Raw genomic sequence first — 26,156 nt, 5'->3', positions numbered from 1 at the left:
ATTTGAGAACCTATGAGTTCCTCCCACACTTTTTTTTTTTTTTTTAACTCTGTCACCATTTTCCTCTCCACCACTTCCCTTGGTAGCGCATTCCAGGCATCCATCACCTTCTCTGTAAAGAAGAATTTCCTAACATTACTCCTTAGTCTACCACCCCTCAACCTCAAATCATGTCCTCCGGTTTTACCATTTTCCTTTCTCTGGAAAAGATTTTGTTCTACGTTAATTCTTTTCAAGTATTTTAATGTCTGAATCATTTCTCCCATGTCCCTCCTTTCCTCTAGGGCAGTGATTCCCAACCCTGTCCTGGAGGAACACCAGGCCAATTGGGTTTTCAGGCTAGCCCTAATGAATATGCATGAGAGAGATTTGCATATGATGGAAGTGATAGGCATGCAAATTTGCTTCATGCATATTCATTAGGGCTAGCCTGAAAACCCAATTGGCCTGGTGTTCCTCCAGGACAGGGTTGGGAACCACTGCTCTAGGGTATACATATTCAGGGCTTCCAGTCTCTCCTCATACATCTTTTGGTACAAATCTCCCACCATTTTCATCGCCCTCCTGGACTGCTTCAAGTCTTCTTATGTCCTTTGCCAGATATGGTCTCCAAAATTGAACACAACACTCCAAGTGGAGCCTCACCAACAACCTTTACAGGGGCATCAACACCTTCTTTCTTCTACTGGTCACGTCTCTCTTTATACAGTCTAGCATCCTTCTGGCAACAGCCACCGCCTTGTCACACTGTTTCTTTGCCTTTAGATCTTCGGACACTTATCACCACAAGGTCCCTCTCCCCATCCATGCATATCAGCCTCTTACCTCCCAGCGCATAAGGTTCCTTCCGATTACTAGTCAGACCCCTGCATCCGGGCCAGTCAGAGCCTTAGGACCTTTCCCGATACATCCGGGGAGAGGCCTGAGGCTCTGATTGGCCCTAGTTGTTTAAGGCCCCTCCCATAGGAGGGGCCTTAAACACCCTTGGACAATCAGAGCCTCAAGCCCCTCCCAATTGTATCCCAAGATGCACTGGGAAGGGGAATTACCATTTAAGACACAGCAACAGATGATGTCCATGTCCTTCTGGCTCCGGTTCATCTGTTGAGGTAAGGGGGAGGGGGGTCACTACTAGTGGGGGAGCGGTTAGGTCCGGTCACAGCGGGTGGTTTACTGCAGCAGGAGAGAGTGGGCATCTTTCCTGCTGCCAGGGAGGGGACAGTCGGGTCAGGTCGGGTGGAAGGTCGTGGTCACGGCAAGATTTTATTTAGTTTAGTATTGTAGGAGAGATTGGGTATCTCTTCTGATGTAGGGGGGGTCACAGCAGGATTTTTTAAAATTTAGTGCTGCAGGCAGGAAAGAGTGGGCATCTCTCCTGCTGCAGGGGGCGTCGCAGGGAAATCACGGTAGGGTTTTTTTATTTAGACAGTGCTGAAGGTGAGAGTGGGCATCTCTCCTGATGCGGGGGGGGGGTTGCGGTAGGCAGGCAGGAGAGAGTGGGCATCTCTTCTGCTGCAGGAGGGTTAGGGGTGTTGTGATGCAACGGAGATCTCTCCCACTGCATCACAACACAGGGGCAGCAGGAGAGTGCAGGCATCTCTCCCACTGTTGCTACGTTTTTGTTTTGGGGTTATTTTTATTTACGGCGGCGACAGCAGCATTTTTTTCTGCGCATGTGCCCATCAGTGATGGCGACATGCAAATTAGGAAATCTTCACAGTTGTCCGCCAACTTCTTTTCCATGCGCGATTTTTTAAAGAATGTCTCGGGTTTTTTGATTCGGTATCTAAATGGCTGCGTTAGCAAACTGTTGCTTTTTAACACGGGTTTTTGAAAATCCTGCTCTGAGAGGCTTGCTTATACAGAGCTCATAACCACGCCCCCTCAGCCTGGCTAGGGTAATGGGTATCGACTCTCTAGAGAACTCCATACGTTTAACAGAGGGCAGCTTTCCTTGTTCCTTTCTTAAATGGGCAGCAGGTGATTTAGGAAAAAACTACTGACAGAGCTTGGCATGTCCCTATAGGAATGAAAGCTGTCTTGGGAGTCCCTTTCTGGCACAGGCTGGCTAACCCAGTGATAGTCATCGACCACATGTTCCAGGTCACTGACTTGGTCAGCTTTTCTGCACTGGGGCCATCTAGACTTCACACCCTGCACAGGAACAAAACCTCGGCTGGCAGTGGGTTTGTTACAATATCAATCTTTATAGAGAGAGCTACTCCTCCACCTTTTTGACCATCTCTGTCCTTCCTAAAAATATTATATCCCAATATGTTTGCATCCCATCCATGGGATTCATTGAACCATGTCTCTGTGATAGCAACAATATCCAAGTCTGCATCTAACATCAGGGCTTGCAGATCATGAACTTTGTTGCTTAGATTTACCCTCTGTCAACTTCCAATCAGCCAGTTCCTGACCCAGCCCATCACTTTGGGGCTCATCCCTAAAAGGTCTTAACACGAATCAACCAGATAAGAATGAACCAATATGCCCTCCTTGTGGAAGGCTGCTGCCACCACCACCATAACTTTGGTGAAAGTACACAGAGCCATGGCCAGACCAAATGAATAATGCTTTCCCAAAATCATAAAGTGAAGGAAGCACTGATGAGAGTTCCAAATCGGGATATGAAAGTAGACTGCCGTCAGTTTGAGAGGTCAGAAATTCCCCGGGCTGAATTTCTAAGATCACCGACTTTAGGGTCTCCATACGAAAGGAAGGAAAAACAGAGGTCTCGGTTCACACCCTTTAGATCCAGAATAGGCCAAAAGGACCCCTCTTTCTTGGGCACCTCAAAATAAATGGAGTATCTCCCATTGTGAATCTCTTGAGACAATAGAACCACTGCCTTGAACTCCAACAACCTTGATGAAACACCCGCTTCTTCCAAGGTGACTGACGAGGGGAAGAAAGAATAGATCTGACAAGGGCTGGTCAAACTTGAGTCCACCCCCGGTAAAACTGCCATAAGTGGTTTGGGAAGAATAACTGAAATCACAGTTACCATATGCTTGGGGGTTAGCGTCCAAGAAAAGGATCTAGATGTCCTTGTAGACAATCCGATGAAACCTTTCACCTAATGTGCGGCGGCTATAAGAGCAAACAGGATGCTAGAAATTATTTAAAAAGGGATAGTTAACAAGACTAAGAATGTTATAATACCCCTGTATTGCTCCATAGTGCGACCTCACCTGGAGTATTGCATTCAGTTCTGGTCTCCTTACCTCAAGAAAAGGTTCAAAGAAGCGCGACCAAGATGATAAAGGGGATGGAACTCCTCTCGTATGAGAAAAGACTAAAAGAGTTAGGGCTCTTCAGCTTGGAAAAGAGACAGCTATAATTGAAGTCTACAAATTCCTGAGTAGAGTAGAATGGGTACAAGTGGATCGATTTTTCACGCCGTCAAAAATTACAAAGACTAGGGGGCACTCGAAGTTACATGGAAATACTTATAAAACCAACAGGAGGAAATATTTTTTCACTCAGAGAATAGTTAAGCTCTGGAATGCATTTCCAGAGGTTGTGGTAAGGGCAGATAGCGTAACTGGTTTTAAGAAAGATTTGGACAGTTTCCTGGAGGAAAAGTCCATAGTTTATTGAAAAAGACATGAGGGAAGCCACTGCTTGCCATGGATCAATAGCATGGAATGTTGCTACTCCTTGGGTTTGGGCCAGATACTAGGGACCTGGATTGGCCACCGTGAGAACGGAGTACTGGCCTTGATGGACTATTGGTCTGACCCAGTAAGACTACTCTTATGTTCTAAGTAAGTTATCCATTGATTTGGTGGTACTTCATTTAAGTTGACACTTATTTTCTCCAAAATAGAAAAAATGTCAGTGGAAAAAGAAATCTCTGTTTTTATTCGGACATTCATCAACTTCCTCTAAAGTAAATCTCAGAGCAGTATTTGTTGGGAGCCTTATATAAGGATCAATTAAAAATTTCTGGCCTAATCAAGAAAACAACATTTTTTTGGGGGGGAGGGAGGGGGAAATTAAATTTTACAACATAGTCTCCTTTTAACTCAATGCATTTGCTTCTACATTTATCCAGACTTTTCATGCCTTCAGTGAAATATAAAACGTCTAAACTGGAAAAATAGATATTTACAGTATCTATCATCTCAGAATCCGAAGAAAATTTCTTCCCAAACAGACATTTTTACAGGTTCTGAAACAGAAAGAAGTTGCATGAGGCCAAATCCGGAGAGTACAATGGATGAGGAATTAATTTGAACCACAATTTCACCATCGCGATTGTTGATGTGTGAGCCTGTGCCTTTTCCTGGTTGAAGAGAACTTTCTTCTTTGCCAAATGAGGACAATTTTGCCTTGATTTCAGTACTTAAACATTGTAATAAGCCAGCATAGTGTTTGCCATTAATGTTTTTTCCTTTTTCCAGATAATCAATAAAACTTATCCTGTGGAAATCCCAAAAGACAGTTACCATCACCTTCTCAGCCGATGAAGCCGTTTTTGCTTTCTTTGGAATCAGTTCATCCCTTGTGGTCCATTGTTTGGATTGTTTTGTCTCAGGAGTATAATGGTGAACCCAAGACTCCTCCACAGTTACAAAAAGCCACAAAACATCGTTCTCATTGTGCTTAAACATTCAATACACATTTCAAAATGTCAAATTGAACTCATTTTTTGTTTACGGTTAGCAATTGCGGCATCCATTGTGCACTCAACTTCCTCATGCTTAAATATTTTGTGTAGAATGGTGTATACATGTTCTAATGAAATGCCAACAGACTCTGCTATTTCATTTAGGGTCAGTTGGCAATTTTCCATCATGATTTGGTGAACTTCATCAAACATTTTATCAGCTGTTGCTGTTTTTGGATATCCGAAGCGTCTTCATCAACAACACTTGTCCGGCCATGTTTAAACTTAGCAGCCCACACTTTCACTGTTGAAAATGAAAGAGACACATCACCATAAATAATAATTTTAATAATAATAATTTTATTTCTTATATACCGCTATACCATAAGTTCGAAGCGGTTTACAAAGAGGGTCGTGCCGGGAGAGGTGCAGTGTTTACAGCAGGAGACATATGTTTACATCAAGATACATATGTTTGGAACAGGAAATAATCTAGGTATTGGAACCAGGGATTTGAGATACATAAGCTTTGTGGAAGAGTGTGCATAATAAGTCGGAAGTACAATGAATAATATACAGGGAAATTACAATGTGCGTGAGATAATGGGGGAAGTTAACAGTGAGAAGGGATATTACAAAGTGAGCAGGAACAGGAGATGATTACAATGCGATACAGGTTAATACAAAGTGAACAGGATATTACAAAGTGAACAGGAACAGGAGAAGTTTACAATACGATACAGGTTAATATAAAGTGAGCAGGTACCGGGGAGGTTTACCATAAGATAAAGTAAATTACAAAGTGGACCGGTACAGGATGTTTACGGTAAGATACAGGATATTACAATTTGAACAGGATGCATATAACTCAGATTTAATTTTGATATGCGATTTTCCCTTCAAATGAAGGAACTTTATCACAGCACGATACTCAATTGTGTCCATTTTTTTAATAAAGTGGCGCAGTTGTTCATAGGTGTCAAACTGACTTGAAAATCTAGCTGTAGATGTTTGTCAATGCCATCAGCTGAACAGCTATAGAATTTGACGCTAATCTTGCTCTTTCTTGGTCAGACTATAAAATTTTCAATTGACCCTTGTTTAACATGGTTGCATGATCTACTTTGCATTCATTTGTCATATTTTGTATGTTAGATTTCCAGTTAGTCATTGATTGTGTGATGGTTTTTTATTAAAGCAGATCCCATTATGTTATGTTCAGACATAATTGACAAAGAGATCCACAACATTCTTGAGACTTCTACCTCTGGTACAGTAGCAGATTCAAGATGTTCAGGTAAACTGTTTTGTATCTGAAAATTATTTGTTTTGAGATTGATGTGACTTTCAAGAGCTATATTCATTTGTGCACTTATAAGATTGTATAAACATCTTAAGGGCAAATTTTATGTTGGAAACAAGGACAGCTTCCAACTCCCTTTTTTTTCCCCTAAACCCTCACAGCTCCATCTGTACTACCCTAACTCACGAGTGGTGTTCCGCAGGAGTCGGTACTCGGATCGCTGCTGTTCAATGTATTTATTAATGACCTAGAAACAGGGATGAAGTGCGAGGTTATAAAATTTGCAGATGACACAAAACTTTTTAGTGGGGTTAGGACTAAAGAGAACTGTGAAGATTTACAAAGGGACCTGAACAAACTGGGTGAGTGGGCGAATAAATGGCAGATGAACTTTAATGTAGAGAAATGTAAAGTCTTGCATGTAGGAAACAGAAACCCAATGTACAGCTATACAATGGGAGTGTTGGTAATGGAAGAAAGTAGCCTTAATGTTTAGATTCTTGTTTGTCTTATCACATCGGGAAAGGGACCTGTCATATCGACATGTTTCGCCAACAGGCTGCTTCAAGAAAAAGTCCCCTACGAAACAGGAAAAAATAATCATAATATCCCATATACTTCTATAACTTAATTCATTTAGGAGCAAGTCATCTAATAGCACATTTAAATCGGACGCTTACCCCTTCACAAATTTTTCTGCACCATCCCGATCCACATAGTAGTTTTAAGGATAAGATGGCCGCGGTGTCTTTTTGCTTACTTATAAGTACCTCCCCCAAGTCTGACGTCATCTCAACTTACAGCGAATCAGAACCCTACACCAGCAATCCCCATTCAATTTCTTGGTTTAAACCCCCCGGTTCAACCGTATCCTGCATATAAATCCACTTTTGCTCAAGAAAATTATAAACAGAAACTAAATTTTCTTGAGCAAAAGTGGATTTATATGCTGGATACGGTTGAACCGGGGAGTTTAAACCAAGAAATTGAATAGGGATTGCTGGTGTAGGGTTCTGATTCGCTGTAAGTTGAGATGACGTCAGACTTGGGGGAGGTACTTATAAGTGAGCAAAAAGACGCCGCGGCCATCTTATCCTTAAAACTGCTATGTGGATCGGGATGGTGCAGAAAAATTTGTGAAGGGGTAAGCGTCCGATTTAAATGTGCTATTAGATGACTTGCTCCTAAATGAATTAAGTTATAGAAGTATATGGGATATTATGATTATTTTTTCCTGTTTTGTAGGGGACTTTTTCTTGAAGCAGCCTGTTGGCGAAACATGTCGATATGACAGGTCCCTTTCCCGATGTGATAAGACAAACAAGAATGAAAACATTAAGATAAGTTTTTATAACATAAATTAGTTTTTATAACGAATAAGTTATTGATATTAAGCACTCTAAAAGATAAAATAAAGAAACATGGAAATATATTGAGAGGGGCTAATGAAGAAGCCATAGCCAGTGAGAAGCATTTGGCAGCCAAATAAGCACAAAAAATGTGTGGTGACCAAATGGCATGTCTGAAGCCCTGATAGTTTGATCAAAGAAATTAACAAGAGAGAGAGGCATTGAGGCGTGTGTGGTATTATGAATGATCTACCAATGCCATATTATTGACTGAGATTTTCACGTGTACTTTGGAGGAAAGGCACAGGGGAGATATGATAAGGACATTTAAATATCCACGTGGCATAAATGCGCATGAGGCGAGTCTCTTTCATTTGAAAGGAAGCTCCAGAATAGTTAAGCTCTAGAATTCCTTTCATTTCATTTGAAAGGAAGCTCTGGAAAGGCATAAGATGAAGTTAAAAGATGATAGGCTCAGGAGTAATCTAAGAAAATATTTTTTTACAGAAAGGGTGGTAGTTGCGTGGAATAGGCTTCTGAAGAGGTGAGGGAAACAAAGACTGTGTCTGAATTCAAGAAAGTATAGGAAAGGCAAGTGGGATCTCTTAAGAAGAAGAGGGGATGCTGTGGATGGGCAGATTGATGGACCATTTGACCTTTATCTGCCATCATATTTCTATGTTTCTATGTATATTCATTGTGAATATTCTGAAAAACTGACTGACTGGATGTGTCCAAGAACTAGATTAAGAATCAATGGTTTAAACACTGAAACAGCCTTATGTAGGATTTATTTCTTTTTTGTCATTTTAAAAGATAAGATAAATTATGTTTGCATCACAGAAAATTTTTCTTTTATAAAATATATTAAGAAATCTTGTAACCATTCTTTACTCATAATTTCTAAGAAATAACATTTATGTGAACAAGTTTAAACTCCTGGAATATTTAAGTATTTTTAATGAAAGCAATATTTTACTTTTCAAACAACTCCAACTAAATGATATACTATATAAATATGTTTTCTTTTCAGGATGTATAGGACTAGGAACATCTTTGAATAGCAGGAACTTTAGTAAGATCTTGCAGTCTTGCGCATACCAGTGTGATCGCCACAAAGTCATTTTGGAAATTGAAGAAAAATATAAAAGGGAAATAAGGAAATCGCTGATCAGTTACAGTCATGCTTCCACAGCTTACTGCAGTAAATGTAATCCTTTATATACTATTGAGGTTTATAATATAGCTTTTTTTAAGCTATAACTAAAGAATATGATTTTGTATCATTCTCATGAATACAGTAGTGTTTGAACACAGAGTGATATTTGAGGTGTTCATAAAACTCCTCTCAACATTAGGTTCTATAGTTTCTCTAGCACAGGGGTCTCAAAGTCCCTCCTTGAGGACCGCAATCCAGTCAGGTTTTCAGGATTTCCCCAATGAATATGCATGAAATCTATGTGCATGCACTGCTTTCAATGCATATTCATTGGGGAACCATGAAAACCCGACTGGATTGCGGCTCTCAAGGAGGGACTTTGAGATCCCTGCTCTAGCACAAGGGTTCTCAACCCAGTCCTCAGGACACACCTAGCCAGTCAAGTTTTCAGGTTACCCACAATGAATATGCATAAGATAAATTTGCATGCATTCATTGTGGGTATCCTGAAACATGGCTGGCTTTAGTATATCCCAAGGACTGGGTTGACGAACCCTACTGTAGCCACTACCAACGACAATGAAGCATATTGAGATTACCTTGGAACAAGTTGGAAAATTCATGCTAGAAGCATAGCACAAAGGTTTATTTCCTTAGTGTCCTTACCAGACCAGTCCAAAACCTGTGGATTGTGCCCCTCAACCAGCAGATGGAGATAAAATAAAGACATGAGCTCTGTCTTTTTAAGGGCACTGTGATAGGCACATGGGATCTCTCGGAGAGAGAAAGAGATAATGGTTACTGCGGATGGGCAGACTACATGGGATATTTGGCCTTTATCTGCCATCACGTTTCTATGTTTATTTGTTCAGTTTTCGCTATCTATGACATTCTCTTCTTGGTTGGGCTAAGAACTTTTCAGCACCCCCTAGTATAAACATAAAAATATCATCAATAAGGCAAACGTGGAAATGGCAAATTGAAACCTAGTAATACTTGTAGGGGTAACCTGAAACATTATCAGAAATAAATATATTTAACAGAACAAAAGGAAAGACTAAAACGGCTAGGGCTCTTCAGCTTGGAGAAGAGATGGCTCAGGGGTAATATGATAAAGCTCTATAAAATACTGCGTGAAGTTGAAATGGTGGATGTGAATCGCTTGTTCACGCTTTCCAAAAATATTAGGACTAGGAGGCATGCAATGAAGCTACAAAGTAATAGATTTAAAACAAACCAGAGAAAATATTTCTTCACACAACGTGAAATTAAACTCTGGAATTCATTACCTAAGAATGTGGTGAAATCAGTTAGCTTGGATAATTTCCTAAAAGAGAAGCCAATAGGCTATTATTGAGATGGCTTGGGGAAATCTGTCTCACAAGCCTTCCCCCTGACGTCAATTCTGACATTGGAGATAAAGTCCCGTGCTAGCCAGGCAGTGATTGGCTGGCCTGGAACCTTCTCTCCGACATCAGAATTGACGTGTGGGTGGAAGGCTTGTGGGCCAGCCACAGGTGCCATGGCCCATCCCTCCCTGCATGGAGTTGATGCTGGGAGGGGATGGAGCATGTTGGCTCCAGGTCGGCTTTGGGGGTAGTGGGTGGTGCAGTGGCCAGGCAGGTAGTGGCATCCCCACCGGTGACAGCTTCAGCAGGGGGTAGGCAGGGATCCTTGCGGGAGGCAGGGAGAGATTCCCAGCTGCGGCCAGCTTGCGTACCCCCAACAGGCGGCCCACGTACCCCCTCGGGTATGCTTACCGCATGTTGAGAAACACTGTAGTAGGATACAAATTTTTTAAATAAATACTTGGAACATGGGTTGGCCACTATTGGAAACAGGATACTGGGCTTGATGGTATGTCCCAATATGGTAATTCTTATGTCAGTATTTAGTACTCAGAGCTTTGGGTCTTCCACCTGTTGAACCTCTTAAGAAAGCAACATAGAAGTACTTCATCCTTAAGACCGTATTCTTGCTAGCTCAGTTCATCAGCTCACAGAATTTCTAAATAAGTTTTATCTTGCAGGGATCCTTTTCTTCACAAAAGCGGGAGTTTTAATCAGAATCTTTCCATCCTTTCTTTTAATAAGGAATGCAGAGAGTTGTTTTAAATTGCTATGTTTATTTGGATGTGTGCCACATTCTCCTCAAGTATTTGGAAGATACTCATACATTTCAGAAATTGGATAGATTCTTTTGAGGTGCAAAGAAAGGCTAGGCTGCTTCTAATGCTGGTTGGCTCAAGAATATAATTTCTTCAGCCTGTAGTATATACAGTACAACGTACTACTACTACTACTACTATTCATCATTTCTATATCAACACATTCCACCAGTGGAGTTTCCATTTCTACAAACAAAAATAATTGACCCCAAAATATCCACAGAGAAGAAAATCCAGAGAAAACAAAAAAAACTCTGTGGAGTGATGATGAAAGTGTCAAAGCTCCAAGGGTACACCAAAATCATCCATATAAAAATAAATCCATCCACATAAAAATAGGTTATCCACATAAAAGCCTTAAAGGACCTAGTCCGCTAGGGATACAGGACCCAACATGCTCCGTGTTTCGACAAAAAGTCTTCTTCAGGGGTCCCTGGAGGTCCTATAAAAGTGAATACGTGGGAAACAATTGTTTGGTGAGCCGGAAGTGAGACACTGCTTGCGTTTGCAATAGAAAAGCAGTGTCTCACTTCCGGCTCACCAAACAATTGTTTCCCACATATTCACCTTTATAGGGGCCCCTGAAGAAGACTTTTTGTCGAAACACGGACCTTGTTGGGTCCTGTATCCCTAGTGGACTAGGTCCTTTAAGGCTTTTATGTGGATGAATTTATTTTTATGTGGATGATTTCAGTGTACCTTTGGAACTTTGACACTTTCAAATAAAGTCCATTTAGGAACATCGTCACACCAAATAGTTTTTTGGTTTCCATTTCTAAGGCAGAATTGTGGGCAGTGGCTCCTGGTGATATTTGCAAAGCAGCAAGGTAGACATTGTTGCATACACTATCGACTTGAAGAAAGTGTGCGAGTAGAAACTGTCTTTGGAGCAGAAGTGATTCAAGCACTCTGAGTCATACCCTTAAGGATTGCCTTGCTATATTGCACACATTTTTGGACTGGTCTAATAAGGAGGCTTAGGAAGGAGAAATTAGTTTTACTTGCTAACTTTCTTTCCTGTAGCCCTACCAGACTAGTCCAGAGGCTCTTCTAAGGTTTATTTCGGTTTTCTAAGAGCTCTAAATTTATTCTTCTACTGACTACTTCAGCATAGAAGTTTTCTTTGCATGCTTTTTCAAATTTGACATAACGGTTTCAAGATATAGAAACATAGAAAGAATTTGAGCTTCATTGCTTTCTCATACAAAACAATGAAGACCTAAAGTTACACAGTGTCCTTATAGGGAAGAGCTCACAATCTGCAGGTTGACCAGCACAACTCTCGTCTAGTAGGACAAAAGGGAAGAGAGGTAAGAGGTAAGATTAATTTCCCATTTTCCATGAATGCAAAAGTCAGCAAAGGGAACTGAGACTAAAAGTTGTCATGTAATTGTAATTTTGCACCAGCTCAAACTAAATCACAATTCCCCAGCACATTTAGTCTCTGTCACCTTTCTAAATTTCTGCCAAATCTATACAGTGATTTCTGGGTTTTAGCATGCATTCAAATGGGTTCACTTTTCAGTCAAAGACATGTCACACTAGCAAAAGGTGCCTAATAAAGGGAAGCCAAGAATGAGAGGAACTTCTTGGTTTGTATATATCAGTGGTCTCAAACACGCGGCCCGCCAGGTACTATTTTGAGGCCCTCAGTATGTCTATCATAATCACAAAAGTAAAATAAAACAGTTTCTTGATCATATGTCTCTTTAGCTATAAATGACAATATTATTATTAAGATTTAGCCAAAAGGAAAGATTTATAATCTATAAAGAGTTTTACCTCATGCAAAATTGTCATTTCTTTAATAACACATGAACTATTTTTTCTGCGGCCCTCCACATACCTACAAATCCAAAATGTGGCCCTGCAATGGCTTTGAGTTTGAGACCACTGGTATATATGGTTAGAAAGATACAGCTTAAAGCTTCTTGGTTTACATATATGGCTAGGAAGATAGAGCTTAAAGCTTCATTCTTTGGTAAGTGTTTGATTTAAATAGAATCAATTGTTTAAGAATATGAATGTTCCTGTTTATTCTCCATGGATAAGTAGGATGTCAGGTATAAAATGGTGATGTCAACTGATAGTGCTAAATCTCGATTTCTTCTCTAAGAGTCCAGAAAACTCTGCTGAGCATTTATCAACCTTCTCATACAAAATTTCTCTAGCGGACTACAAGCCCTTCTAATTTCCTTCTATTAAAGTGAGATATACCTAATGTAACTGTCTATTCTAACCTGTTATTCTATTACAGAAGTACTATTATAGAATACCTAAGTGTCCCTATTTGGCAGAACCAGTACTTTTTTGAATTTTCCTGAGATATTTTGTCTCCTTTGTTTTATTCCTTTTGATTGTCAGAATGAAATAAAAATTAAACAAGGACATATCTCAGACTCTTTATTACAGCTTCATCCTACCACAGCACTCTACATGTGCTGTAGGGACATCCTCATTTACTGTCACTAAGTGTGAGAGTTACCAGTGTGTGGCTGACTCATCCTGCTTGTCCACAGAAAAATAAAGTTGTTTACCTGTAACAGGGGTGTTGTTAGGGTAGCAGAATATCAGCCATGGGAAACCTCCCACCTCCCTTTTTCACTGAAACATAGAAACATGATGGCAGTTAAAGGCCAAATGGCCCATCTAGTCTGCCCATGAACTCTTTCTCTTTCTGAGATCCCAGATGCCTATCCCTTGCCTTCAGACACAGTCTCTGTCTCTACCACTTCTTCTGGGAGACTGTTCAACGCATATACCACCCTTTCTGTAAAAAAGTATTTCCTTAGATTGCTCCTGAGCTTATCACCTTCATCGGTGTGCAGAGCTTCTCACAGAGTAACCAGCTTGAAAAAACGGCAGCAGAGCTAGAAAAAGCTCCTACAAGATCTTGTTTCACCAGTCATTGGTAAGTTTCATCAGGGATTAATACTCCATCTATAGACGGAATGGAGTATTAATCCCTGATGAAACCAACTGACAATTGGTGAAACAAGATCTTGTAGGAGCTTTTTCTAGTTCTGCTGCCTTTTTTTCAAGCTGGTTACTCTGTGAGAAGCTCTGTACGCTGATGAAGCATGAAATTTGGAGGACTAAGACGCTGGTGTTCTTCAGCTGCAGCACTAAACTGGTGGCATCAGAGATAAGTTATCCTATTCCTTTCTTGGTTTTGATTTTGAGAACATTATTATAATAGTACTTAGATAAGAAGTCTCAGATCTCGCTCTCTTATTTGTTTGGCCCAGGGAGGTTCGGCGGTTTGGGACTTCCGGAAATCAGCATGTTTAATTTGGCTTGCTTGCTTCGTTTCTTGGTAACTGGTGCCTACGGAGCGATGATTATCTTTTTCGGGACTTCGAAACTGCTCTTTTTTCTCCCTGGCACTCGTTTTCGTTGTCTAAGATGCCCATCCGTCTCTTGCCCCCCACATTCTGATCCAGTTTTCTTCTTCGGTCTTGGCGCTTTTGCTGGAAGGCCTTGGTCGGGATGCTGGGGGGAGACACTCTGGTTTCGGATCAGTTGTCTATCCGGGGTAATCCGCAGTCCTGCCTGGCTGTGATAACCCTGTCTTTGTGCGATGGACTGGAGAGGGGTTGCTTCTTCTTGAACATTTATTGGACGCTGAGGGGGCTATAAAATCTTGGGGAGCTCTTCCCATGCTCCTTTCCTTGGGGGTGGGGGGTTTATTTGCCTATAAACAAATTCATCATTATGTGGAGTCCTTGGCTCGCCTGGGCTTACAGTTTCGATTGGGACACCAATTTCGTCTCTTCTTTGCCCAGTTTCATGCTAGTGGCTTGACGGTGTCTGTGTTGCATGGTGCTTTGCGCTGTATCGCTCCTCGGAAGTCTTATGAGGCTTTGGAACACCGCTGGGGAAGGGACTTGGGCATATCTGTTCAGTCTTTGAATATCCCTTCCCTTATTATTCGTATCTCCTCTATTTCTATCAGCGCCGAACTAAGGGAATGCCAATTTCGAGTGGTTTTTCGAGCATATTTTTCCCAAGAACGGGTACACAAAGCTGGGGGCATTTCTTCACCGACCTGCCCTAAGTGTCAACTGGGATGCAATTCATTTTTTCATGCATTTTGGGGTTGCCCTCAAGTGAAAGTTTTTTGGAGGGCCATACTCCGCTTCCTGGAACGGCTTATTGGCCACTCTATTCCGATGTCGCCGGTAGGCTTGCTTTTGGATAGATATGAATCTTTGCGAGTGCCTGCTCGGGGATATCGGATGCTGATCCGGAAAGCTGCTGTTATAGGAAAGAAGATCATACGTTTGGATGCAAGTGACCGCACCTGCTTACTGGGCTTGGAGGAATCGCTTTCATAATTTGATGCTTTTGGAGCAGCGCCATGCCCGCTTATCCTTCAAGCGGAAGAAAGTTTTTCTGCAGACCTGGGACTCCTATATTCAATCGCTGTCCCCTAGGGCCAGAGGTCTGGTTTTAAATTCCTTTTAGCTGACGATACGGCAGTTCCCCCCGGGTTGGCTGGTATCCTGTTTGGCTGAGTGTGGATGGTGGGTGTGGATGATCTGGTGTGAGTGGTATGTTTGTTGGGTAGGGAGGGGTTTGCTTCTGGGAGGGGGAGTGGTTGGGGTGAGGGTGACCGGTTTGGTGCTGGCTGGGCGGCATAAGAACACAGCCTGTTCAGCAGTCTCTCTGTTTTTTCTCTGCTAGTTTAGGGGGGTATGGGTAGAGATTCGGGAGCTCCTTTGGGGGGAGGGTGTGGTTGCATTTGTGAGTGGGCGGGGGTTTGTCCTTAGGTGTATTTGAAAATTTGATCTTGATGTACTTTTGGTGTTCTCGCCCTTTTTTTTTTGTACACCTGTTTGATGTTGTGTATTTGCTGATGGTACATCAATAAAATATGATTTACATTAAAATAGTACTTAGAACTCTATAGTGCACAGCATTGGGGAGTTTTCCCTTTATACATCTATACATTATTTTGAAGTGTGAGTTTTATATGCCAATGACAAGAGACATGCCAGCTGTAAATCATCAATGATTGCTGCACGCTAATAATTACCTTGAGGCTTGTTCTCCACCCGTTTTAGTATTAATGTGAATCTTGGAGGTTTTGTCCACTGCTGGTGTGACATTTTTGGTAACTGTGTTGATTTAAACATTTCTATCATATCTCCCCTCTCCTACCTTTCCTCTAAAGTATACATATTGAGATCTTTAAGTCTGTCCCTATATGCCTTATGATGAAGACCACACACCATTTTAGTAGCTTTCCTCTGGACCAACTCCATCCTTTTTATATCTTTTTGAAGATGCGGTCTCCAGAATTGTACACAATTCTAAATGAGATCTCACCAGAGTCTTATACAGGGGCATCAATACCTCCTTTTTCCTACTGGCCATATCTCTCCCTATGCACCCTAGCATCCTTCTAGTTTTCGCTGTCTGTCACCTTTTCAACCTGTTGTCCACCTTAAGATCATCACATAAAATCACACCCAAGTCCCACTCTTCTGTCGTGCACAAAAGTTTTTCACCCCTAAACTGTGCCTTCAGGATTTTGCAGCCCAAATGCATAACCTTGCATTTCTTAGCATTAAATTTTAGCTGCCAAATTTCAGACCATTTTTCAAGCTTCGCTAGGTTGGTCTTCATGTTTTTCACACCATCCAGCTTGTCTACTCTGTTGCAGATTTTGATATCATCTGCAAAGAGGCAAATCTTACCTGACAGCCCTTCAGCAATATCACTTATAAAAATGTTAAAAAGAATAGGCCCAAGAACAGAACCTTGGGACACACCAATGGTAAAATCCCTTTCCTCAGAGCGATCTCCATTGACCACTACCCTCTGTCGTCTTCCACTTAACCAGTTCCTGACCCAGCATTTACTTTGGGGCCCATCCCAAGAGCACTCAGCTTATTTATTAGCTGTCTCTGTCGTACTTTGCTAAAATCTAAATACACCACATCTAGCGCACTCCATCTATTCAATTCTCTGGCCACCCAGTCAGAGAAATTGATCAGATTTGTCTGACAAGACCTACCTCTAGTGAATCCATGTTGCTTCTGGTCCTGTAATCCGTCAGATTCCAGAAACTTCACCATTTTGTGTTTTAAAAATGTTTCCTTTAATTTGCTTATCACAGAAGTCAGACTTATTGGCCTGTAATTCCCTACTTCTTCCTTACTTCCACTTTTATGTAGAGGAACCACATCCACCCTTCTCCAGTCCTCCTGTACAACTCCCAACTCTAGAAAAGTATTGAAAAGGTCAGTCAGTGGAGCCACAAGAACTTCTCTAAGTTCCTTCAGCACCCTCAGATGTACACCATCTGGCCCCATTGCTTTGTCTACCTTTAATATAGCTAGCTCCTCACGACCATAGCCCTCTGAAAATCAATCGGGGTCTACCACTCCACCATCCCTATTCGCATTTGTCTTCTGAGGTCCCACTCCCAGATTTTCAGCCGTGAACACAGAACAGAAATATTTCTTAAGCAATTCAGTCTTTTCTTTATCAGCTTCTACATATTCTTCCCCTTCACTTTTGAGCCTCACAATGCCACTTTTGTACTTCTTCCTATCACTGATATATCTAAAAAATGTTATGTCTCCCTGTTTTACCTTGTCATCTATTTTTTCTTCCATTTGTATCTTTGCTTTCCTGACTTCTCGACCAGCCTCTCTTAACTTTTCCAGATATTTTTGCCTGTCTTCCTCTTTCTGCAATCTTTTGTAGTTTATGAAAGCTAACCTCTTATTCCTTACCTTCTCAGCTACTACTTTTGAGAACCAAAGTGACCTTCTTTTCCTGTTACTTTTACTTACTTGCCTCACAAAAAGATTTGTCGCCCTTACACTAACTCCTTTCAGTTTTGCACACTGCGTATCTACTCCTTCCATGATATAATCCCCCATCTGAACAAAATTAGTTTTTTTTAAAGTCTAGAACCTCTCTATACCCGTCTTTTTTTTTTTTAATATATGTTTATTAGCAGTGAGGTAACAGTCTTAATATTAAACTGTACCATGCAGAGATCACTGGATGCCAGATGATCACACATTGTAGCTCCACTAATCAGAAAGGATATGAGCTAGCTTATGTACTGAGAAATTGGCACACACTCAGAAAAGCCTTCTAGGCTTTTATGGGCTCTAGAACATAAGAATATCCATACTGAGGAAGACCAATGGTTCATCTAGCCCAGTTTCCTGTTTTCAACAGTGGCCAATCTAGGTCACACTACCTGGCAGGTACCCAAATAATAGCCACATTCCGTGCCATCAATCCAGGCAAGTACAGTAGTGACTTCCCTCATGTCTGTCTCAAAAGTAGACTACGGACTATTCTTCCAGGAACTTGCCCTAACCTTTCTTAAACCCAGCTACAGAAACTGCTGTTACCACATTCTCTGTCAGTGAGTTCTAGAGCTTAACTATTCTTTGAGTAAAAAATATTATCCCAGGACAAGTAGGCAACTTATTCTCACATGTGGGTGATGTCATCCAGAGAGCCCCAGTACGGACAGCTTTAAAAGTATATCACCACTTTAAGAACTTTTGAAAGTTCGCAACTGATCACACTGCACATACACGAGTGCCTTCCCGCACAAGGTAAGCGCGTGGCTCCTCAGTTCTTAGTTTTCCACGGAGCTAAGAAGTTGTATATTTTGAATGTCGTTCAAATTTTGCCTTTTTGCCTTCCCACTCTCGCATACTTTTTTTTTTTCCTTTGTTCTCCTCCCATTTTATATTAAAAAAAAGCAGGGTTATTTTTCCCCTCACAGGTCTATTTTTCCATCTCAACCATTGAGTTTAATTTGGTTAAGGCAGTCTTCCTGTCGATGTCCCGCCCATTGACAGGATTTAAGAAGTGTGGCAGGTGCCAACAGCCCATATCTCTCACTGACCCTCACTATTGGTGTTTGCAGTTCCTTGGCCCCGAATATTGTGTAGAGTTCTGCATTGTCCTTTGCTTCCCTCACTTGGAGTATTGTGTTCAGTTTTGTAGACTGTATCTGGTGAAGGACACAAAGGCTTGAAGCGGTCCAAAGGAGGGCGATGAAAATGATAGGAGGTTTGCGCCAAAAGAAGTATGAGGAGAGACGGAAAGCCCAGAATATGTATACCTTAGAGCAGTGGTCTCAAACTCAAACCCTTTGCAGGGCCACATTTTGGATTTGTAGGTACTTGGAAGGTTGCAGAAAAAATAGTTAATGTCTTATTAAAGAAATGACAATTTTGCATAAGGTAAAACTTTTTATAGTTCATAAATCTTTCCTTTGGCTAAGTCATAATAATAATATTGTAATTTATAGCTAAAGAGATATATGATCAAGAATCTGTTTTATTTTACTTTTGTGATTATGATAATCATACCGAGGGCCTCAAAATGGTAGCTGTCGGGCCGCATGTGGCCCCCGGTCGGCAAGTTTGAGACCACTGCCTTAGATTAAAGGAGGGACAGGGGAGATATGATTCAGACGTTCAAATACTTGAAAGGTATTAACATAAAACAAAATCTTTTCCAGAGAAAGGAAATTGGTAAAACCAGAGGACATGATTTGAGGTTGAGGGGTGGTAGACTCAAGAGCAATGTAAGGAAATTCTTCTTTACGGAGAGAGTGGTGGATGCCTGGAATGCGCTCCCGAGAAAGGTGGTGGAGATGAAAATGGTGACGGAGTTCAAAAAGCGTGGGATGAACATAGAATATCTAGAATCAGAAAATAATAGTAAATATTGAAGAACTAAGGCCAGTACTGGGCAGACTTGCATGGTCTGTGTCTGTATATGGCCGTTTGATTAAGGATGGGCTGGGGAGGGCTTCAATGGCTGGGAGGGTATAGAGGGACTGGAGTGAGCTTTGACGGAGACTAAACTAGTTGGAACCTAAGAACAGTACCGGGCAGAGCTTTGGATTCTTGCCCAGAAATAGCTAAGAAGAAGTAGAAAAACCCCCCAACAAATTTTTAGATTGAATCAGGTTGGTCAGACTGGATGGATTATTCGGGTCTTTATCTGCCGTCATCTACTATGTTACAATGCTTCAGATACATACTATCAAAAGCCACAAACTGCAGCAGGAAAAGTTATTCAGCACCAGCATGGATGTCGAAAAGGCATCCCAGACATCAACACTGGTTTCAGAGGACATTGTTTCCTCTGGTAAGCCAGTTAAGAAGCCACCAGCTTCCCAGACAGTGTCACAGGGCCACTATGGCATCAAGTCCAGTCATGCCTGCCAAGCAACGACCTCTCTTACGGTTCGCCTCTTCTCCATCGAGGGCTGCATCTTCATCAGTCACCCATGGCACCTTTGATATCAGCAGAAAAGCCAACAGTACCAGTGCTTTCTTTTCAGGAAAAGCTAGATGTGCTCTTCTGCTTAGAATTTGGTAACATGTTTTGCCTTATGACCCTGACACTGACTATGTTGGTACCGGCTCGGCCTGAGCATGATACCACAAGGTTTTCTGGTACCATCATTGACCCTTCGGTACTGCATCGAAGCACCTCAAGACACCAATCATCTTGGCGATCCTGCACTGCATCTCTTCAGTCAAGTTTATTGAGGCATCGTCAATCATCTCCTTCTCACCATTCTCATTCTAGCAAATTTTCTTCCAAGAGGAAACATTGTTCTCCTGTACATGTCTAAGAAGCATCATTCTTCTAAACATGCTTTTAAGCACACCAGATCTTCAACACTGCCTTCATACAAGAAGAAACATCTTCCTGAACATGCCTCTAAGCGTCCATGATCCCCAACTCTGACTTTGACTTTGTCATCAGATGGACACTGGTCCAAGTGCAAGTATTGACACAGTTCATCTTCACAGCCACTGGTTGACTCTGATCTTCAGTTTAATTCAGATGCGGACTTCTCCCCTTTCTTCTACTGAGGCTTATGACACGTCTGAGGAAAAATCTCCATGTCAGCCTCTTCCTAGAACAATATCTCCTACTGAGAGACTTTCTTTCACCAAATTTGTTAGACAATTGGGTAAAGATCTCTCTGTCAAACTTGAGGCTGATTCTGCCTATAGTGCTGAATTTCTAGAGAGTTTAGATTATGACCATCCTCCTAAAGAGCTCTTAAAACTCCCATTACATGATATCCTTAAAGAGACTCTTCATAAGAACTGGGAGACCCCTCTCACTATACCTGTGGCTCCCAGAAAGTTGGACTCTCTTTATAAAATCATCTCTATTTCAGGTTTTGACAAGCAGCAACTTCAGCACCAATCGTTAGTGGTGGAATATACTTTAAAGAAATCTAATCCATCCAAAGTCTAGGCCTTGGTGCCACCAGATCGAGAGGAGCGCACTATGGATAAATTTGGCTGTTGGCTTTACCAGAATTCTATGTTGGCGAACAGGGTCATAAATTACAATTTCTATTTTTCTTGTTGCATGAAATATCTTCTCAAGAAATTTTCTGCTTTTGAAAAATATCTTCCTTCTAAACACCTGAAAGAGTTTCAGTCTCTCATTTGCACTCTTACCCAACTATAAAAGTATATGGTTTGATCTGCTTACGATACTTTTGAATTGACTTCTTCAATGTCTGTGGCCATGAGACATTTAGCCTAGCTTAGGGTAGCAGATATGGATACTAACCTCCAGGACAGATTGGCTAATATCCCATGCTTAGGGGATGAACTTTTTGGGGACTCTATTGAAAATGCCACCCAAAAGCTCAGTGACCATGAGAAACATTGGAATGCTTTGGCCAAATCCAAAACAAAACCAGCTGCTGCAAAATCTTTCAAACCTTCCTCTTATCAGAAGCATTTTTCAACTAAACCTGCTCCTATTAGACTGCAGCAGAAGAAACAAGAAAAGCACCATACTCCAAAATCTCAACCACTCAGTATTTTTGATGGACTTCTAGAGAGCATAGTCACTGTTCCTTTGTCTTGGTCTCTTCCACAGCTAATCGGGGGTGTAGAATGGCACTGGCAGAAGCCAGGTGGGGGGCGCAATGATATGCTGCACTGGAGTGAATAGTGTGTAAGATATAAAATTGTTGAATACGTTGTAGATTTTTTCTACATATGACACCTGCCTTTTATATGGTTCTGGGTGAACCTAATTAGATGCATATGTGATCGTTAAGGCCACGCCCAATAGAAACTTATGAAAAGTTGGTACACAAATATAAACAAAATGAATATGAATTGCGGCAAAGGCCAGAAAAATAACATTAGAGAATAACAGAAAAACACTAGGGGTTACTAAGAGGGAAAAAGTATATGTATTTTGCTGGATTAAGTGGGATCATAGAGGAAATCAGGTAGATATACATAATACACTTATAGAGGTATTAATCTGACTCCATTTTGTTTTCTGCCTTTCTTTGTGTCTCTTCTTTGTGTAAAACATATTGAAGGTTTCCTGCTTAAAAAAAGGCCGGGGTTTCTAGTGTTCTTTGTCTGGATTGTCATACCCAGGGGATAGGAGAAACCTCATGGCTTAACTATTAACAGATGGTCCTGGAATTCCAATGCTGGGTATAGAAGAAAGTGAATATGTTCTCAAATATTGAATATGTGATAGATATGAGTGTAGCATATTTGGGGCCCCGAATGTGTGTGAAAATGTGTTTGATTATGTGTGTGCATGTATGTTTGAACATAAAATGGTAAACTATAGTTTTATATATATTTTAAACCCTTGAAAAATCATGAGAGGCAACATCTGCTGTTTGACCTATCTAATCTTTAAGCTAGCCTACCATAGAAACTCTTCAGTCTGCAGCTGTTAAGGGAGGGCTCCTTTAGCCCATATTGGGAGTTCTTGTTAGGGGAGGTTATATATGTTTTTTTCTTTTTGTGTCTGTGAAATCCCAGATTGTCAGTTTTCTCCAAAGTACCTGACAGAGAGTTGATTTTGGATTCAAACTTTTCCTCTAATGTGTTATGCATTCAAAAATGGCTGTATATAATCTGAAAAAAACTTTTCTTAAGCCTACGTTAAAAGGAATTTTCTTTGTTCAAAAAACCTAAGGACGGCCTCTCTCTTGGTTGATTGGTTGACAGTTGTGATGTCATACTAAGCACTGCAAAAGTATATAAGTGAACTTTGGGCCGTTGATTCTCAGAGTTCATATTTGTCAGGAAATATGTACTTTGACATGCCTGACTATGTATGACCCCATTATACAAATGGCCTAATGAATCAAGATTTGCTGTTAATTTTTAATAATAAACAATAATATTGGATTGGAAACATTTGTGCAATTATCATTATTCCCGGGCAACTAAGGGCGGGGTTTGGTAGGTTATCCTGTTCAGGTGTTGTCTCCAACTCTATATTCGGCATTGGGAGTTGATCACCACAGACCTCTGGGTTCTCAAGGTCATTTGAGAGGAATACTCTCTTCATTTTTTCACCATTCCCCTGGATCATCCTCCTAGAAAGTCTGTTTTAAACCCTCATCAGATGTCCCTTCTTCAGGAAATCAATTCTTTTCTCCTCAATGCCATCGAGAATGTTCCCTTGGCACAGAAGAATCTGGGTTTTTACTCCCGCTACTTTCTTGTCTCAAAGAAGGTGGGAGGTCTTCGGCTGATTTTAGATCTCAGAGGTCTCAACAAATTTATAGTCAAGGAAAAGTTTCAGATCTTGTCCCTAGCGACTTTATATACTCTTTTGGATCGCAATGATTGGCTATGCTGTCTGGAACTCAAAGAGGCCTACACTCACATTCCTATTCATCCAGCTTACAGGAAGTTCCTCAGATTTCAGGTGGCACACCACCATTATCAATACAAAGTTCTACCTTTAGGCCTAGTATCCTTTCCCAGGGTGTTCGTGAAGTGCCTGGTATTGGTTGCAGCAGCCTTGCACTCCCAGAGTCTTCAAGTTTTCCCTACTTGGATGTTTGGCTCATCTAGGATCCAGCTGCAAACAAGAGAGAGCTCAGAAGACCCATTCAGGAATTTTGAATTTTCCACCAGCAGCATCTACCAAGAATTGTCAAGGCTCAAAGTGTATAAAGCCATGGGACCAGATAATTTGCACCCCAGAGTGCTTAGGGAATTGAGAGATGTCCTGGCAGAACCATTAGCCGCGCTCTTCAATCTTTCCCTGGGCACGGGAAAAGTTCCACTAGACTGGAAAACAGCTAACGTCATTCCGCTCCACAAAAAGGGATGCAGGTTAGACACTGCAAATTACAGACCGGTAAGTCTCACGTCAATAGTGTGCAAGCTTATGGAAACATTGATTAAACACAAATTAAACACGGTTATGGATGACGAGAGACTGAGGGATCCACACCAGCATGGATTTACTAAGGGGAGATCTTGCCAATCCAACTTGATCAGCTTCTTCGACGGGGTAACAAAAGAACTGGATAAAGGAGAGTCCCTGGACGTGTTGTATCTGGACTTCAGCAAGGCTTTTGACAGCGTCCCACACCGTAGACTTCTGAACAAGATGAGTTCATTGGGGCTAGGAGGAATATTAACTGCATGGGTTAAAGACTGGCTCAGTGGTAGACATCAGAGGGTGGTGGTAAATGGTACCCCCTCTGAAAGGTCGGAAGTGCACAGTGGAGTACCGCAGGGCTCGGTCCTGGGCCCAATCCTATTTAATATCTTCATACAAGATCTGCCTCAGGGACTTCGGGGAAAAATTGCATTATTTGCCGATGATGCTAAATTGTGCAACATAGTGAGCGGAGATACCATGCCTGACGCTATGACACAGGACATACTTGTTCTGGAACACTGGTCTACTCTTTGGCAGCTGAATTTCAATGCCAAAAAGTGTAAGATAATGCACCTTGGTAGCAGAAACCCATGCAGAACCTACACTCTGAATGGTGAGATCTTGACCAGAACTGTGGCAGAACGAGACCTGGGAGTAATCATTAGTGATGATATGAAGGCAGCCAATCAGGTGGAGAAAGCCTCATCTAAAGCTAGACAAATGCTAGGTTGCATCCGGAGAAGCTTTGTCAGCCGAAGGCCCGAGGTGGTGATGCCGCTATACAGGTCCATGGTGAGACCATATCTGGAGTACTGTGTACAGTTTTGGAGGCCACACTATCGGAAGGATGTGCTAAGAATGGAATCGGTTCAACGATTGGCCACCAAGATGGTCTCAGGGCTCAAGGATGTCCCTTATGAAGAACGACTAGGTAAGTTGCACCTTTACTCTCTCGAGGAACGCAGAGAGAGGGGTGAAATGATAGAGACGTTCAAATACGTTACTGGCCGCATTGAGGTGGAAGAAGATATCTTCTTCCTTACAGGCCCTATGGCGACAAGAGGGCATCCGCTGAAAATCAGAGGCGGGAGATTCCATGGTGACACTAGGAAGTACTTCTTCACCGAAAGAGTGGTCGACCGTTGGAATAATCTTCCACTTCAGGTAGTTGAGGCCAGTAACGTGACTGATTTTAAGATCAAATGGGATCAACACGTGGGCTCACTTCAAAGAGGAACTTAGAGGGGAGGGTTATTTGAGTGGGCAGACTTGTTGGGCCGTAGGCCCTTTTCTGCCGTCATATTCTGTTCTGTTCTGTTCTTGTTGTCTTTTTAGCGACCCATCAGACAATCTTAATGTGGTTCTTGCTACATTGATGAAGCCTCCCTTTGAACCAATGTCTACAGCTCATCTGAAATACCTTACTTGGAAAATAGTTTTTCTCATTTCCCTAACTTCTGCTTGAAGAGTAAGTGAACTTCAAGTGTTAGTAGCAGATCCACCTTTCACAGTGTTCCATCATGCCAAGGTTGTGCTTTGCACTCATCCGAAGCTCCTACCGAAGGTCATCACTGATTCTCATCTCAATCAATCAATTGTTCATCCAGTATTCTTCCCTAAGCCTCATTCTCATCCTGGTGAAACGGCTCTTCATACTCTGGACTGCAAATGAGCCTTGGTCTACTATTTGTATATGACTAAACCACATAGAACTTCTCCCAAACTTTTTGTCTCCTTTGACTCTAACAAATTGGGGCATCCTGTTTCCAAAAGAACAATTTCCAATTGGTTGGCTGCTTGTATCTTGTTCTGTTATGCTCAGGCCGAGCTGCATCTGGAGAGTCGGGTCACAGCCCATAAGGTTCGTGCTATGGAAGCTTCAGTGGCTTTTCTTCATTCTACTCCTATTGATGAAATATGCAAAGTTGCTACTTGGTCCTCATTTCACACATTCACATCAGATGGAATGGTCACTTCGGCCAAGCAGTATTGCAAAATTTATTTTTCTAATGGCCAACTCTCCCTCCATTCCAATCTAATAAGCTAGGGAGTCCCACATGTGAGAATATGCTGCCTGCTTGTCCTGGGATAAAGCACAGTTACTTACCGTAACAGGTGTTATCCAGGGACAGCAGGCAGATATTCTCACAACCAACCCACCTCCCCTGATTGGCTTATTGAACTGAGGAGCTGCGCTTCTACATTGGGTGGGAAGGCACTCGTACTTTCTAAAGTATGATGATACACTTTTAAAGCTGTCACCCGCATATGAGAATATCTACCTGCTGTCCCTGGATAACACCTGTTATGGTAAGTAACTGTGCTTTTTCTCCAATTTGTTTTAAAGGTATTTCCATGTAATT

General features: G+C 41.6%; 1 protein-coding gene across 1 annotated transcript in view; it reads left to right on the top strand.

Moving 5' to 3' along the window:
* The window catches only part of TERB1 (telomere repeat binding bouquet formation protein 1), a 239,052-nt gene that overhangs the window by 145,392 nt on the left and 67,504 nt on the right, over nucleotides 1–26,156 (top strand). Inside the window, exons 14-15 of the mRNA XM_033941426.1 lie at nucleotides 5,817–5,915; nucleotides 8,304–8,440. Coding sequence (XP_033797317.1) covers nucleotides 5,817–5,915; nucleotides 8,304–8,440 — 236 coding nt within the window. The remainder of the gene's footprint in view (nucleotides 1–5,816; nucleotides 5,916–8,303; nucleotides 8,441–26,156) is intronic.

Source organism: Geotrypetes seraphini, chromosome 4 (genome assembly GCF_902459505.1).
Source record: "Geotrypetes seraphini chromosome 4, aGeoSer1.1, whole genome shotgun sequence".
Classification (NCBI taxonomy): domain Eukaryota; kingdom Metazoa; phylum Chordata; class Amphibia; order Gymnophiona; family Dermophiidae; genus Geotrypetes; species Geotrypetes seraphini.
The sequence above is the reverse complement of the archived record's forward strand: the minus strand, read 5'-3'. Positions and strand labels throughout refer to the sequence as shown.